At 42.7% G+C, this 16883-nt stretch overlaps 1 protein-coding gene across 1 annotated transcript in view; it reads right to left on the reverse strand.

Moving 5' to 3' along the window:
* The window catches only part of LOC125745803 (multiple epidermal growth factor-like domains protein 9), a 46792-nt gene extending 39906 nt beyond the window's left edge, over nucleotides 1-6886 (reverse strand). The window contains exon 1 of the mRNA XM_049019017.1: nucleotides 6274-6886. Within this exon, the coding sequence (XP_048874974.1) occupies nucleotides 6274-6682 (409 nt within the window). The 5' untranslated portion in view covers nucleotides 6683-6886. The remainder of the gene's footprint in view (nucleotides 1-6273) is intronic.
* Between the last annotated feature and the right edge of the window lie 9997 nt (nucleotides 6887-16883).

Here is a 16883-nt window from a genome sequence, read left to right on the forward strand (position 1 = left end):
GGAATGTTTAAACTAGGGACTGGGGGGGGGCAGGGAGGTTAGTTAAGAGTACAGGTGGGGAGAGACGGAAAGCCCCAATTAATATTAAAAGTGGGCACTGTAAAAGGCCTACCCTTTGCGGTCTGTACTTAAACGCTAGGAGTATTAGAAACAAAATTCATGATTTAGAGGCTTTAATTTCATCAGACACTTACGACATTATAGGAATAACAGAAACATGGATGAGTGACAATGATGGTGAAGAATATAATATGGATGGTTATACATTGTTCCATAGAGAGTGAATAGGCAAGAAGGGAGGTGTTGTCGGAGCATATGTAAAAGAAAACTTGCAGGCAAGAGAACTCTCTGATAAAAGTACAGACGCTGTATGGAAAAAAAGTAGATGCTAAAAACTAAAATTGTCTAATTGTCAGGGTTTGTTATAGAGCAACTAATGTAGCTGCAGAGGAAAGCAGAAAATTATATGATGATATCAGGATTATGAGTAACAAAAATTATGTGGTGTTTAAGGGTGATTTTAATTTACCTGGGATACAGTGGGACACAGTCTCTGGCTCTTCTGTAAATGAACTTGAGATAGTGGAATTAGTACAGGATTGTTTTTTTATTCAGTTTGTTAACACCCCTACCAGGGGAGAAGCCCTTGATCTTGTTTTCTCTAATAACCACGGTAGGATTGAAAAATTTGAGGTTTTAGAACCATTGGACGGTAGTGATCATTAAATTGTTAAATTCGAGGTTAATTTTAGTGTCCAAAGAGCAAAGTCCAAAATAAAAGTATACAATCTAACTTTAATGGTATGAGACTGAAACTAAAAACCATTACCACCATTTAGTATAAATACAGCGTCATCTTTGACCAATATATGTATAACTGAGGCTGATGTAGTACTAAGCCTAGCTAATCTCAAAATAAATAAATTGCAGTGCCCTGATGGCATCTTACCTATAGTTTTAAAAGAGATGATGCATATTCTTAGCCAACCTTTAACTTTAATATTCCAGAAAACGTTATCTGCAGGTGTGGTACCTTCTGATTGGAAGCATGCTAATATAACGTCCATATTCAAAAAAGGGGATAGAAGTAATCCAGCAAACTATAGGCCAATCAGTTTAACTAGCATTAGTGGAAAAATAATGGAAGCTATAATCCAAGTGAAAATGGTAGATTACCTGGATACAAATAACATTCTGAGGGATAGTCATCATTTAGGAGCGTTTAGATCCTGTTTAACGAATTTACTTAAGTTCTTTGAGAAAGCTACAAGAGAAATTGATCACAAAAAGGCCTTGATGTCATCTACTTAGATTTCCAGAAGGTATTTGATGTCCCCCAAAAACAGCTCCTGCTTAAGTTCAAAGCTGCAGGGATATAAGGAACTGTAGCGGAAATTGAAAATTGGTTAACTGACAGGAAGCAGCGGGTAGTTATTAGAGGCACAATGTCACAGTGGGCCTGCATTCATAGTGGGGTACCACAGGGTTCAATTTAAGGACCACTATTGTTCCTAATTTACATTAATGATATTGACACCAACACATATAGTAAACTGGTTAAATTTGCAGACAACACCAAGGTGGGTGGTGTAGCACATACTGATCTAGCAGCACAGAGGCTACAACAGGATCTGGATTTAATTAGCGACTGGGCTGATTCCTGGCAGATGAAATTTAACATAGATAAATGTAAGTAGGGAGCAGAAATATAAAGTACAGATAATTTATGGGTTCCACTGAAATAAAGGTAGCTGATTACGAGAAAGATCTCGGTGTGTATGTTGATGCTTCTATGTCCCACTCTTGCCAGTGTGGGAAAGCACTAAAAAATTCCAATAGGATGTTGGGTTACATCTCTAGGTGTGTGGAGATTAAGACAAGGGAAGTGATGCTATGATTATATAATTCCTTGGTAAGACCCCACCCAGTATATTGTGTGCAGGTTTGGTCACCATACCTTAAGAAGGACATTGCTACCTTGGAAAAGGTGCAACATAGGGCTACGAGATTCCTGGTCTTAGAGGAATGTTTTACGAGGAGAGGTTAGCTGAGCTGAATCTGTTTAGCCTCGAGCAAAGGAGACTAAGGGGGGACATGATCCAGGTATGTTCAGCCGAATGGCTATTTCAATATTAGTTTAAATACTAGAACTCGTGGCCATAAGTGGAAATTAGTGGGAGAACATTTTAAAACGAATTTGAGGAAGAACTTCTTTACATAGCGTGTAGCTGGAGTATGGAATAGTCTTCCTGCTAGTGCAGTGCAAACTAAAACCCTGGGTTCCTTTAAATGAGAGCTAGATAAGATTTTAACAACTCTGAGCTATCAGTTAAGTACTCCCCAAACGAGCTTGATGGGCCGAATGGCCTCCTCTCATTTGTAAATTTCTTATGCTCTTACGACATTTATGAGGTGCAAGGCTTATAATAGGATGTTACTTCAGTCTGAGCTACCAAATCATCCCGTTTTATTCTTGCAGTGGTCATCAAGTTTTTAACCAGCATCAAGTGAGCTGGATGATTTTTTTCTTTACTCTTCCAAATATCGCCTACCGTAGACTTAGCCACTCCAAAATGGTCTGCAGCAATTCTGTGTGATTTTCCTTTTCGTATCTCCAATGATATCGAGCTTCTTTTGGAGGGACGTGACACTACGCTTCCTTTTTGAAGACATGGATTTTGCACAGTTTTACGTGCCGCTGTAAGTTCAGCTCCGCCCACAGCCTCGTCCTAGCTCGCTCTCTATTCGACGTTCACTCCACCTCCACGTGCAGACTCCGCCCACAACTGTCTGTATGCGGCATTCATCACTTCAGTCTTCCGAAGTGAAAAGCCAACCCCAAGATGTCTCAGGAGCTTATTGATTATTGTTGCTGGTTTGCTTTTCTTTGATGGATGTTACTGTGTATGATATATTTGGTTTACTGGATTTATGATTTTCTAATTTTGTTATCTGTACTTTCGTTTGGGTTTACTTGCCATTTGGTTTCGAACTCTCGCCCGGTTTTTGATTAACATCTTTGCACCATTTCAGTTCTCCCAGGCAGTTAGTTTAATAATTATTGATTCTGATTGGCCACAGAGGCTTCACACATGACTGATAAAGGAAGGCTGGAAAATCAGCAGTGCTCACCCCTTGAGGACCGCGATTTGAATGGCCCTGGTATATGGGCCCCACCCCTTTTCTCCTAAACGTTTGTACTACTGCATGCTCTCACCACTCTTAATACATACTGTGGCGAGGTAGGTGTTTGTATCCACCCTTTATATTATCATCATTGTGTAAGGGAACAACAAATCACACAGTGGACAGTCTAGTGACACATTATTGGCATGACCCGTTACATACAAGTGTGTTACATATAAGAGTGAATGTGTGTGTGTGTTGCTCCAATACCCCCCTGTTCCTGTGTAGAAGTGGAGCCTGTATACTTCTCTTACCAATTGTACTTTTTGTTTCTGTTCCTGTCAGATGTTCACAATGACAGGAAAGAATCTCCAAGAGTTCCCAAGAGTCAGAGTGTGCTTGATTACAACAAATCACAACTTGGCGTATGGCTCAGTTACAAAAGCACTCTTGAAACATTCTTTATTCATATTACATATTTATCGTTTGGGGGGGGGGGGGGGGGGGGTAATTCTTGCAATGGGTGGTGATCTCATTGTACAGAACTACAGATGCCCTTTGCTATTTGCACTAAGAACAAAACACAACTACACCCAAGTTAGTACTGATACCCCACCACTTCCCAAAATTATGTTTCTAATGAGTTTTTCAGCACCATGTGGGGTAGATTTGTATATAAAAATCTTTCTTCCTATGAGACAGAGCAAACACACTGCATCGCAACAACACTGACGATCCCAATAGAAAGGCCTAAATGATACAGGCTACATGTTTACTATCTAGCCAGGGGGCTGGCTACTAAACGGCAAGGATACCGAAGTCACACAAAGACACGGCATTATGGGATTAAAAAGGCTGGATCCCCACTCAGTCGCTGCCTATTTCTACTCGTAATGACCACCCAACATTATCAAGCTAACAGTTAGCCTCACAGGTCTCACAACCTATGGCTGTTAGGTATATGCAGCTGATGTACGATTTGTGCAAAACAGGCATTTTGAACTTTCCAGGCTGGTTAACCAGCAAAGGAGGTATCTCCAACAAAACAAACATGCCATAAGCGACTTTGGATAAAGGCTTCAGATTAGGGAGCACATATAAATGTGGGGTACAGCATGCCTTCCTTATGAAGAAGCCTGACTCATACTCATTTACACCCCTTGATGTACGTTAGCGGCCCTTAAGGAATTCTGCAACTTTGTTAAAAGCATGCTGAATGCTCCAGAGTACCACGAAGAACCTAATAATCTCTTGTTGAACACCTAGAGCCTTGGCATATGTAGATACTGACCCACCTTGAGCCTTAGACACGGTCTTCAAATCTGGACATCGACTCCAAATCCAGGTAGGTCTTGTTTTCTGTTCTACCAGGTAGTTAGTTTAATAATTACTGATTCTGATTGGGCACCGAGGTTTCATACCTGGCTCACAGGTAAAGGAAGGCTGGGAAATTTGATTAGTCCTGGTATAGTCATATATTGGTTTCTTTATATACTTCATTCTGGCACAAAAAGCTTTTGGTTAATTTCTTCTCTGGTCCATTGTCAGGAAACTCACAGCCTACAGTCTGTCCAGATGGACGAGCACCTCACTAAAAGCAAGCGTTTCTCCATGGTAATATATCCCGCTTGCACAGAAGGATAAATGTGAAGCCAAACACCCAAAAAAGTTGTGCTAGCCTTAACGTTAAATGGAGGACTCAGAGGATTTTGCATAAGTGCAGCACACAGCTGACTACTATTACAGACGGTCAGCAAAATGTTTTGCATTCGCAAGGACATCTTTCAGGTGAGCCTGCACCGACTCAAAGAGCTTTTAATTGGGTAGTAGGGTATAAGCTCAGCTCAAGTCAAGACAGTGACATAGGGGACAGTAAGACAAAGTGGCAGGTAGCGATAGAGGAGGAGGTGGTGGTGGGGGGGAGGGGGTATGTGTTTATCAGGGACTGAGTGGGAATGTACTAAAAAAAAAAAAAAAAGCCACTTAGCACCCGGAGACTACAAATTAAGCGCCAGGCAGAGATCCAGAAGAAGATGGGTGTTCCAGACTGAGGTTTAAAAGCACCTGCATTTAATGTTTTAGGACAAAATACGTTTTATAACAAGACAAGCCAGAGAGAGTCCCTGAGCCTCGCTCAGCGGCGGAACTGCAGCGAACATCGCAAATACCGCTAAGTGACATCCATCAAGCCAACAGCCTTTGTTCCCCATTGTTTAAACTCCACAGCGCTGGCACGGCAGTTGCTCAGACCTTAACATTTCAGCAGGTGAGCACTTTCACATGTTAAATAACATTAATAACATAATTACTTCTGACAAACCGTCACCCAACCGTCATCTCTAAGCAGCTGAAAATTAAATAATTACCACCGGGGTAAAAACAGGCACAGGCAGAGAACACGCCTGTAGTCCACACACCGCCCCCCAGCATCACCCGGATGCCCGTAGCGCTTAGGAAATCGCGTTTTCCGCAAGGCTCGCTAAAACCACCATGCAAATCTGACCATACACGCGATTCCCACGCAATCACCAGGGATCAGATGAAACACCTCAATTCCGAGGCCAAAAGTAAATCAAGAATGAATTTCACCCCGGATATCTCCCACGAATAAAATTAATAAGTAAAACAATACTCAAAATTACATCCATCGACTGCAAGTAAGAAAAGAAACATGCGACCAAAATCGTGCAGACCACTGGACAACGATAATAACAAGAATGCATATTCTCGTAAACCTAATAAACATTTTAGTCGAAAAATTTAGCCTGCATTCAGGATAGAGCACTGCAGTTGAAAGTGGAGACCAGCACCTGCCGATCTCCAACAAGGGTATTGTGTGTGTTTTTCTCTCAATTGTCTGGACATGGTCGCTTCATATCCAGAAGCACTCCGGTTCATGACTGTAACCAGTATTTCAGCATTCCGCGTCCCTAAAAGTCAAGGACATCCGACCCCCCCCCCAATGAGCACTTACCAGCTGCCGTCAGACAGATGAAAAGAAGAAATACTTGAACGCAATAATCTAGCGATGCATCCCAGTCAAATGCGAAAAATACACGCCAGTGACGTCGGTTTTGCAGTGGTTTGATTTAGAAACGGTTTTCATGCAATCAAGGGGTTCACACACGCACCGGGCTAAGGGCTCACCTTGTCGGCTCTTTGTGCTGAAAGCGGCGCTTCTTAGGGACGCTGCATTGGCCGTAATGTCGGGGGCCGCTTCCGTAGCCGGAGCGGTGACAGCAGACGACGCAACAGATGCGGATCTGGCGACCGGCTTGCCTGTTATTCTTGTAGCCGCCTCAGGTACTCCGGGAGCTGCAGCTGTGGAGGGTGCACTGCCGGTATCGGGCCCGGCCGATCGCAGGAGCGCTGCCAACTCCACCCCAACCTTGTCCTCCGGTAGATGATTAAGCATGGTGGCATTGATCAGCTCGGACGGCGAGCGGGGGCTCCTTCCAGCAGGCGCCTCCGGTGATGCGCTTGCACTCGGCGCCGGCTGCGCTGTCCCGGCGCTGCATAATAACAGAGCCAATTCCACGACCAGAAACACAGTCATCCTCAAAGGTGGGGTGGGCGCTTCGTGCTGCTGTTTTCAGCCCCTGTGCAGCGCCCATCTGACGCGCTTCACGATGCTGAGCCGCGGACCGTCTAGCCGACAGGCGAGTCGTTCTACAGAGCTCCACGGTAGAGGTACTTTCCAGATAGGAAAGACGATCCCGACACCTGCGACGCCGGGAATAACAGGTCCACCCAGCTCTGCTGAGCGAGTCCACAGTGGGCTCCGCCCAACGCCCATGATTGACTTTAGTTTGGACCAATCACAAGGCTCGGAAAGGGCCGCTACACACCATGCGCTTTCCATCAAATCCATTTAGCAGTAGGACGTGGTTAGTGTGACTGGTTCTAAGTATGCACAAAAAAAAAACAACGTTTAATGATGAACGTGACGTATTACATACAAACATTACGCAGCGTTCTTATAATTTATTGTATTAAAAATATAAAGTGCATTTCTTAATCGGGCAGTTAATCTAATATATAAATCAAACCAGATCATGTAATAGGCTATTTCATTTTTTTTCCTTCATCAGCTTCTCTTGTACGTCAATTCGTCATTTCATATTTACATAAGATTACTTGTTGATAATACCTAACTAATCTTTCACATGCGTAAAGGTGGCACTCACTTGTATTACATATTATTAAAGGACATATCCGTAACACCGCGTAGGCGTAGAGTGAATTAAAAAAAATTACCCTAGTTGGAGGTTCGGTCACTGAATATCTATTACACATGCGCTTTGGTACTCCAAATGGCGTTATCTCGTAATGATTTCATATTTTGTAGGATTAACAGCAATGTCACGGAGGCAGTCATCCTCTCGAGGGTGTCTAACATGGTTTAGTGCTTGACCGAAAATCTTTGAATTATTTCAACAAATTGCAGATCCAGCACGATTACAAATGAGCTCGCAGCTCCACTATCTGTATGCATATGAATCTCTATCATGACCTATGTGTTTTTATCCGACACAATTCCCTTGGGCTTTCCCATTACTGCCTAAACATCAATAGTAAGCAGGTACCGCCACACGCTTTCATTTAATGTAATGGAGGGAGCCGATTGGGTGGCTCTGGATTAATTTAGGATATGTGGTAATTTAGTACAACAGCGTCACCACGCGTTGGAGAAAAGAACGGCGGACGTACCGTTTGCCAGCACAGTGTAAATCGGAAGTGGCGCCGATTCCAGACCCGAGCACATATGAGATCTATCTGCCAATGGAATAATTCAGATTTGTTAATGTCTATGAGTATATTGAAAATAAATCACTCAGATTCATACACAGACAGTACACTATATGGACAAAAGTATTGGACACACCTCTTAATCATTGAATTTAGGTGTTTCATAAAAAGCCATTGCCGAAGGTGTATAAAATCAAGCACCTAAATGTGCAGTCAAACTTACAAACATTTGAATGAATGGGTCATTCTGACAAGGTCAGTGAAATGAAGCGTGGTACTGTCATAGGATGCCATCTTAAGCTTGTGAAATTTCCGGCCTGCTAAACATTCCGGAGTCAAGTGTATGTGGTATTATTGGGAAGTGAAAGCATTTAGGAACAAGTGAACAGCCATGTATTTGTAGACTAGGCAAGTTAACAGAGTGAGGTTGCCGAGTGAAGAGGTGCATAGTATGTAAAAGTCACCAATGCTCTGTAGATTTAACTTAGTTCCCTGCTTCCCTTAAGATTAACCCCAGCACAAAAACCGTGCACTGGCTGCTTCATGGAATAGGCTTCCATGGTCAACCAGCCGCATGCAGGGCTCACATCACTAAGCGTAATGCCATGTGTCAGATGGAATGGTGTAATGCAAGCTGCCACTGGACTCCAGACTAGTGGAAATGTGTTCTCTGAAGTGTTGAACCACACTTCTCTGTCTCGCAGACTGATGGATGAGTCTGGGTTTGGGAGATTGTAGGAGAACACTACTTGCCTGACTGCATTGTGTCAACTATAAAGTTTGGTGGTTGTATTTCAGGGGTTGGGCTAGGCCCCATAGTTCCAGTGAAGGGCACTCTTAATGCTTCTGCATACCAAGCCATTTTGAACAATTCTATGCTTCCAACTTTGTGGGAACAGTTTGGAGAACAATTTTGGCAGAAGGCTACAATGCAAGGCAGGCTGCTTCCAACTCAAAATTTCTAAGATATCAATACACAAGAACAAGGTGAAGGAGGAGACACTGGGAATGACCAGCCAGTAGAGAGCAGAAGCAACTTTCTAATGCCAGAAATGACAGTCGACTTATCCATCAGTGCCTCATAAATTGGAGGTGACCTCAAGTGATCTTCAAAAAGTATGGGAAACATTAAGTGGTGCAAAGTGTATTGCTACTGTTGGACAAGTTAGTAATAGAAGTAGGACTTAAAACCCATAAACCCATAATGTGGGGCGGCATGGTGGTGCAGTGGTTAGCACTGTTGCCTCACACCTCTGGGACCTGGGTTCAAATCTCCGCCTGGGTCACATGTGTGTGGAGTTTGCATGTTCTCCCCATGTCGTCGTGGGGTTTCCTCCGGGTACTCCGGTTTCCCCCCGCAGTCCAAAAACATACCGAGGCAAAACATGCTAATTGGAGTTGCTAAATTGCCCATATGTGTGAGTGAATGGTGTGTGAGTGTGCCCTGTGATGGGCTGGTCAATCCATCTCTTGTACTGGTTGGTGCCTCGGCTGAACATAATGGTGGCCTGACCATCTACTACTCAGTTTTTTTCAATACCCAGTTGTGAACTTTTGGTGAACTCAGGCGAATCCCTTCCTTCTGTAGCAAACCATGGCAGCTTCTGCTTGTTGCACGTTGTCAGGCTAGAGGGTTAATAATATATATTGTCCTTCAACATAGTGATAAACTGCAACACTAATAAAGTACATATTCATACATCAAAATCTAACAAAATAGCTAATAGATACAGGAACTTCTAAACCAACACAATGTGCTAATTCATACTTGTTTTACATCACATTGTGCACAGCAGCAATTGGTCTGCATTCTCTAAAGATTACAAGGTCACTCTCTATATGGTTTACATCAGTTTAAATCAGAAAATGATTACATTTTCTATGCATTATGATAAATGCTAAATATGCTATGCTAAATAATATTCCATACTACTAGCTGAGACTTTCCTGAACAGTATTATTCAGCACTTGTAAGCCAATCTGTTTATAAAAACTGGGTCTACCACAATCAAAAGGCTTAGATATATTGTCAGGATGTCAGTGTAAGCATGCTCCTGAGCTCCAGAATTCTGAATGATAGACGTTCCCACTTTCTTACTCTCACTGACTGAATTTTCTTTATCAAACTTCATGTCAAAGACACCAGTTTTGACGTTGCAAGGTTTAAAAGCCTCAAGTGCTGATACTTCTGACTCCGAGAGCTCAGGGAGATGTGGTGCGATATGAGAAATAGCATCTGGAGATACAGAAGAGGGGGACAGAGAGAATACATCAGAGTAAAAGCAAAAGAAGCAATTATTAATTTCATGAGGACTGGTGGTGAGGGTTCCTGCTTCAGTTTTAGTTAAATAAAAATAGATAACATTGCTGAAAAAGAATCACCAGTAATTTACTAGGTCTGGCTCCAAAGACATAATGAGTGCCCTAGGGCGGTGCACCATAAACTCAGTACAATGTGACAAAAGAGCATTTAGTTTGGACCTTGTGTTGGAGATACACTATGTGGACAAAATAATTGGTACAGCTGGAACTTTTATGACATCCCATTCTAAATCCATAGGCATCAATATGGAGTTGGTCTCTCCTTTGCAGATATAACAGCTGCCACTCATCTGGGAAGGCTTTCCACAAGATTTTGCAGTGCGTCTGTAGGGATTTTTGTCCATTCATACAAAAGAGTATTTGTGAGGTCAAGCACTGAGCTTGGACGTGAAGACCTGGCTAACAATCTCAATTCGCAAAGGTGTACGATGGGGTTGAGGTCAGGGCCTTGTGTGGGCCAGTCAAGTTCTTTCACACCAAACTCACTAACAGAAAAGGGCATTCCTCAATCTGTTTCTACAAAGTTGGAAGCTTAGAGTTGTCCAAAATATCTTGGTATGCTAAAGCATTAAGAGTGAAAAAACAGTCAAGAAAGATGAGGAAGGAAAAATGCCAGTGCCCTCCGCCTGTTAAACCATTCCTGTGTTGGGGGGGGGGGGGGGGGGTCGTCTCATTGTTACTCCTCTAGTGCACCTGTTAACTTCACCAAAGCAGCTGAAACTGATTAACAACCTCCTATGCTACTTAACTGACTATATCAATATCCCAGAAGTTTAATTCACTTGATGCTATATTCTGATTAAACAGTGTTAGTTTAATATTTCTGAGCAGGATATATGGAATATGCTTTCAAAATAATTTAAAAATCTGGTTAACTGATTTGTATATGGTGTCTAACACAATGATCACAAACATAAATTGTTTTTGGTGTAATTATTACAATGATGTGGGGTTACAGTTGTTGTTTTGCAAATGTTGTCATTTGAGAAACGCTCCAAAACAATCAAGAAAGACTATAAGTATGTTTTATGAAATGTGCCAAAGCAATTAAGAAACTGTAATTCAAGATCAGTGACTGACGTAGTTCAGTGTGTTGATTGACTCAACTCAGAGGCTGCATGACAGTTTATTACTATGTAGGTTAATGTAGCTGTTCACCTACAGTTTGGCTGACTAAGCCATTGCTCATACATACAAATATAGCAAAGTGCAGAAGTAAAAAATTTTTAAAGCTATTTATCTGGGTTGTGTGTACATTTGCTTAGGAAAAGAAAAACACAATTTAAGCTTAGAACATATGCAAATTATCAGCAGCACTCTTACAGCCCCCAGGTATAGTTTACTCTACATATTTCTTCCTGGCTCCGCCCACTCTTACATTTCATACCTCTCTGTTTTGATTGACTGTTTTCTTCATTCATCTTCTTCCTTCATAAGGCCTGTCTTGACAGAAACAGCAGGGTATTGCTTTGGAATTTGCTTTGTACTTGTATTGCTGATATTCATTGTTCTTGGCCGCTGCTGTTTTTTGTCCATTGATTTTGTTTAGCCATTCTTGGATTTGGTTACTTCGGATTTTGGATTACCCTTTATATATCTGTAAATATTGTGTCCACTGTGTGTAACTGGGGAAAGAGCGAGTGCTTTTGCTTTGATTAAGTTTTCCCACTGTTTTGAAGTTAGTTAGGGAGAAAGGTAAGTTTTGTGTACATTTTCTTTTTGATTGGGCCAGGTAAAGGAATATATTAGAAGTGCTTATTGTTATTTTGAGTACTGTCCAGGTCTGGACTCAGTCCATCTTCTCAGAACCTCTCTCTCGTCGATAAGGAGGGAACCATTTTTGTCTTCAATAACTGAGGCTCTTGACCGCTGTGTTCTTTTCAGAGTGTCAAACGCTCTCTTGCTGTTGCCCTCTCTTATGTCTTTGATATTTTTGCATTGGTTAATAATAATCCTTTTTTCATTTTGGCTCTGATGCTCTTATTGACTGTGCAGAACTTTTGAACTATGGTCGGGTCTGTTTTCTTCTTCTTGAGCTCCCTTCTGTTACCTCATAGGATCATGATTTCATCAGTGACCCATGTCTTGTTCTTCATTCTTCTCTTCCCTCAAATCTGGGATGCTGACTCCCATAACACCTCAGTCAGAATGTTGATATTGTCACGCCCGGCTCGTCCAATCCTCGTGTGTGCCACGCCCCCGATTATCCACGTGTGCTTCCCCGATTTTGCCCAGCTGTGTCCTATTATTTTCGCCCAGTTTTGTCTATTTCAGTCCACGTCTTGCCCTGCTTGTTGTCCGTCATTGATGTTAGTCAATGTCAGATGTTTCCTAGTCGCTATTTCCCTGGTCTCCGTAATAAATTCCCCGTTTCCCCAAACTTTCGCCTGCCTGCCTGGTCCTTCCCTGCCTCCTTCCTGCCAGCCTGCCCGTTCGCTTACCCGCGACTCTGACACATATCATCATGTGAAAGATGTGATGCAAAACCTCCCCCCTCCGTTGCCTCAAAAATGGCAGCAATCTGTGCGTCTGAAGTCTCTCAATGTTGATTCTAATTTGAGGGTTTTTGAGTCTCTAGTTCTTCTTCAGGCTGAATTCAAGACCATGTCATTGTCACTGCCCATGTCAGCTCTGGGGAAGTTTGGGTCTTGGCTTTGATAATGCTGGACTTAAGTTTGCAGGGTAAAAATTCAATCTGGTTGTGCTTCTCACCATTGGTAGCATGCCAGGATGTTCTTCTGGAGGTTTGTGTGGGAACAGTGTGCTAGCCAGGGTGAGCTTGTTTCTGTTGGTGAACTTCAAGAGTCTCAGTCCACAATTATTAGTATCATCTGAATCAAAATGTTCAACTGTTGTTCTCCACTGCTCATAAGGGTCCTCACCTAATTTGGCATTCCAGTCACACGTGACAATGAAGAGATCTTTCTTTGCAATCTTCCCGATGGTCTCCTCCAGTTCCTAATTTTTTTCCCACTGACTCATCGGCATAGTCTGATGTGGGGGCATACACTTGAATGATGTTGATGTCATGGGGCCATGCAGCAGTATAGATGAAGATGACTGCTGAGCAGTTGACAGAGTTCACTCTTTCTTTGTTAACAATAATGGCAACTCCATGTTAATGTTTATTGTCATTGCCACTGCACCATATCTTCTGACCCTCCGCTGTGATGGTCTCACCAAAACTTGTCCATCTGACTTCAGCAAGCTTATGGGTAAGTTCCTCCTTATTTCCGCATGCACATAGTGTACATTCCATATCCCGACAGTAGTGCTGCTCTTGGGAAGTCTGATGGTTGTTGCTGATGATGGTGTTGCTTGTGCCCCAGTAGCATACTTTACACTTCCACTGCCCTTGGGCACCACAGCAGGAATCACAGCTGTGAATTCACTACACCCTGACAAAGGAAAAATACAACTCCATTCTTCAGATACATCCAGTTTCCTCTGGTTTGGATCTTTGTGGAGAAGCTTTCATACTGCAGTAGGATAATGACCCCAAACATATGTCAAAGCTTTGCATGAGCTCTGAAGAGCGAGGAGTAATCAAACAGAGCTCCACTGCACATTTAAAGGGCACTTGTAGCTCAAGAAATCCAAGCATTCAGTAACATCACAAGATGAATTTTTTTGCATTCTCAGGTTATGTAGGGGGGCATGGTGGTGCAGTGGTTAGCACTGTTGCCTCACACCTCTGGGACCCAGGTTTTTACTCCGGTTTCCCCCCACAGTCCAAAAAACATTCTGAGGCTAATTGGAGTTGCTAAATTACCCATAGGTGTGCATGTGTGAGTGAATGGTGTGTGAGTGTATCCTGCGATGGGCTGGCCCCCCATCCTGGGTTGTTCTCTGCCTTGTGCCCATTGCTTCTGGGATAGGCTCCGGACCCCCTGCGACCCAGTTGGATAAGTGGTTTGGAAAATGGATGGATGGAGGTTATGTAGGGATATCGTGGATCATTGGGATTTGCACAAACCTGTGGAGTTTATGCCAGCTCGAGTGCACACCATCATTAAATCAAAAGGGGGACATGCCAATTGCTAAGAAATTCATAAAAAATATATGCAATTTTTTTTCAAAGATTTTCAAAGATTCAACTTTCCAGTCAAATTCTTATGCTAATTATATAATTTCTAATGAATTATTTCTTTTTAAAGTTACATTGTTTTGTATGTTTACAAAAAATCTGTTTAATGAGACCTTTTTGTGGGTTAATTCTTACAAATTAATATCCAGCAGTCCATTATTTATTATGTCTGGCTCAGAATCACTGTTGTCATGGTCAGGAATGTTGGCGGTGATATTTTAACTTTGGAAGGCTGACCAGAGAGCTATAGAGGACTGTATCATCTTGGCTCTTTCGCTCATGGACTGCACTCCTGTAAAATTTGAACAGAAACCAGTCGGCATAAACTGTTATCTGAAATACTATACTTTAAAATTCAAAGTTAAACCAGTGGTACCCAATGATTGTCCGAAGAAACACAGTGGGAAAGGAGTACAATCTTCATCTCAGCTCACTGGATAGTGTCCATATCCTGCAGCCTTAAAGCTAAACGGGGAGCACCAGGACTCTGAAGACTTCGTCCTTTAATGAAGATATGAGGAGTGCCACACACCCCTTTCCAGTGACCTGATGGTCCCCCATGCTCTTCCAATCCATCTACTAACTTCATAGGACGAGTCACCAGAGACATTAATGTCAGTGCCAAGGTAAGTGAACTTCTCTACACAATTAACGTTCTCTCTGCAGAAAGGCACTGCTGATGGCTGAGCCCAAGAGAATTGAAGGCCTGGATCTTGGTTTATATCCAGGACACTTGCAAGCCCAGACACTCAGACTCCTTGCTCAGTCTCTCCAGAGCCCCGATCAGAGCCTCCATTGACTCCACGAAGATCACAGCATCATCAGCAAAGTCGAGATCAATGAATGTTTCTTTAGCAGCAGATGCCCCACAGCTGCTGGACCCCACAATCCTGCCCAATACCCAGTCCATGCAAGCATTGAACAGAGTATTAGCAAGAACACACCCCTGGCAAACCCCAGTATCAACTGAGAAGAATGCAGAGGTTCTGCCTCTACTCTGCACAGCACTCACAGTACCAGTGTACAGGCCACCCCTGAGATCTAGGGGATCCTGCAAAGTCTCAGGATGTCCCACAGGGAAGCTCGGTCAGCTAAGTTTCACTTTACAAAAAATCAAAAAAAGGCTCCAAAGAAACTTTGTTGATATTTGCATTTGCGCTTGAGGAGAACCCTCAGTGCCACAATACAATTGATGGTAGAATTGAACCATTCCATCACCCACCCTGACTGCAACTCTCTGAGAAGCAGATTTGGATATGTAATGCTTCAATTCCTCTGTAAGCAGGACATGGGTTGCTAGAAAATAGCATGTCAATTGCTCACAGATTCGATTCCTCTAACAACCTCCTTCTTTGCCCTCAGAGCCCTCGGAGCTGTCCTTAGTTTCCGGTACAGACTGGAGTTTCAATGAAACCGTGTGCTGTGACCCCTCTCAAAAATATTCAGGGTGCCTAGTGAGAAGAAACAACTCCTCCTTGAAACACCAGCAAGAGCAACACTTGGCAACCTTCAGGGTCTTCTCACGGAAGGTCTCCCACATCACATTACAATCGGCAGTCACACCCAAGTCTGCAAGTTCCTCACACAAACTGCATGCAAACTCATTAGAACTAGCCTGATCTTGGAGTCTGGCCAGGTCCAGCTTTATTCTCCTAGTAAGCAATAGCCTACTGGACCTAAGTTGAATATTCAGAGTATCAAGTCTGTGTGATCAGAATTTCTAAGAATGTCTAAGGCTGAGACCTGAGGCGGCCCCTGCCTTTAAATAATAGCCTATTTCCCAAAGTCCCATCGCCGCTCCGCCAAACAGCTTCTGCGGACTTTTCACTGCAATGTAGGGTATAGTGCCCAGAAGCAGCGCTGTAATAAACTCATGTACACCAGATACAGTGAAAATCACACAAGGGGCTTCCTTAGAGCACGTTTCAGCGTTTCCCGTTTCGTGATGTATTAGGAAAAATATGAAATATATCATCTCTTTACTCTATACGCATACTTTGCTTGGAAGTATCTGGCGTATTTTTATTTTTCTTATTTCTTTAAACTAAATGTTTTAATTTGCTTCTGGATAATAGTCAGTGGTTTTTTTTTATTTAACCAGCTTTTAATGGCGTAGTCAGGATTTTTCTACGGGGGGGGGGGGGGGGGGGCGTCCCGCGCGCATCCAGCCTTTCGCCTCATAGTCCTCAGTGCACCCAATTGCAGCAGGGCTCAACCTATTTTCGCGTTTCTTAAGAACACGTTTTTCAGAATAAATTGTATATATTTTAAATGATTGTGCATTATATCTAATTCATTGTGATTACTGTGATTTTATTTTTAATTACTGGAAACCGATCCATCAGAATGATGTTGCATTTGAAAACACAGTAAATTGATGGTGAATTTGCTGTGCGCTTTTTAAATTCCTTACAGGACATGGGAACAATTGGTTGCCAGTCGTGTGCGCGAAACAGCATCGATTGATTGCTCATCAATTTGCAATAACTCCTAAACAGCGTGGAAGGAATTTAGGAGTAACTGCAAGCGAAAATAAGTGACGTATAAGTAAGTAGACTCCTAACAATGAGTGCAGGATGCGTTTTAATGATTCACGGGA

This window comes from Brienomyrus brachyistius, chromosome 7 (assembly GCF_023856365.1).
Source record: "Brienomyrus brachyistius isolate T26 chromosome 7, BBRACH_0.4, whole genome shotgun sequence".
In the NCBI taxonomy this organism is placed as follows: Eukaryota; Metazoa; Chordata; class Actinopteri; order Osteoglossiformes; family Mormyridae; genus Brienomyrus; species Brienomyrus brachyistius.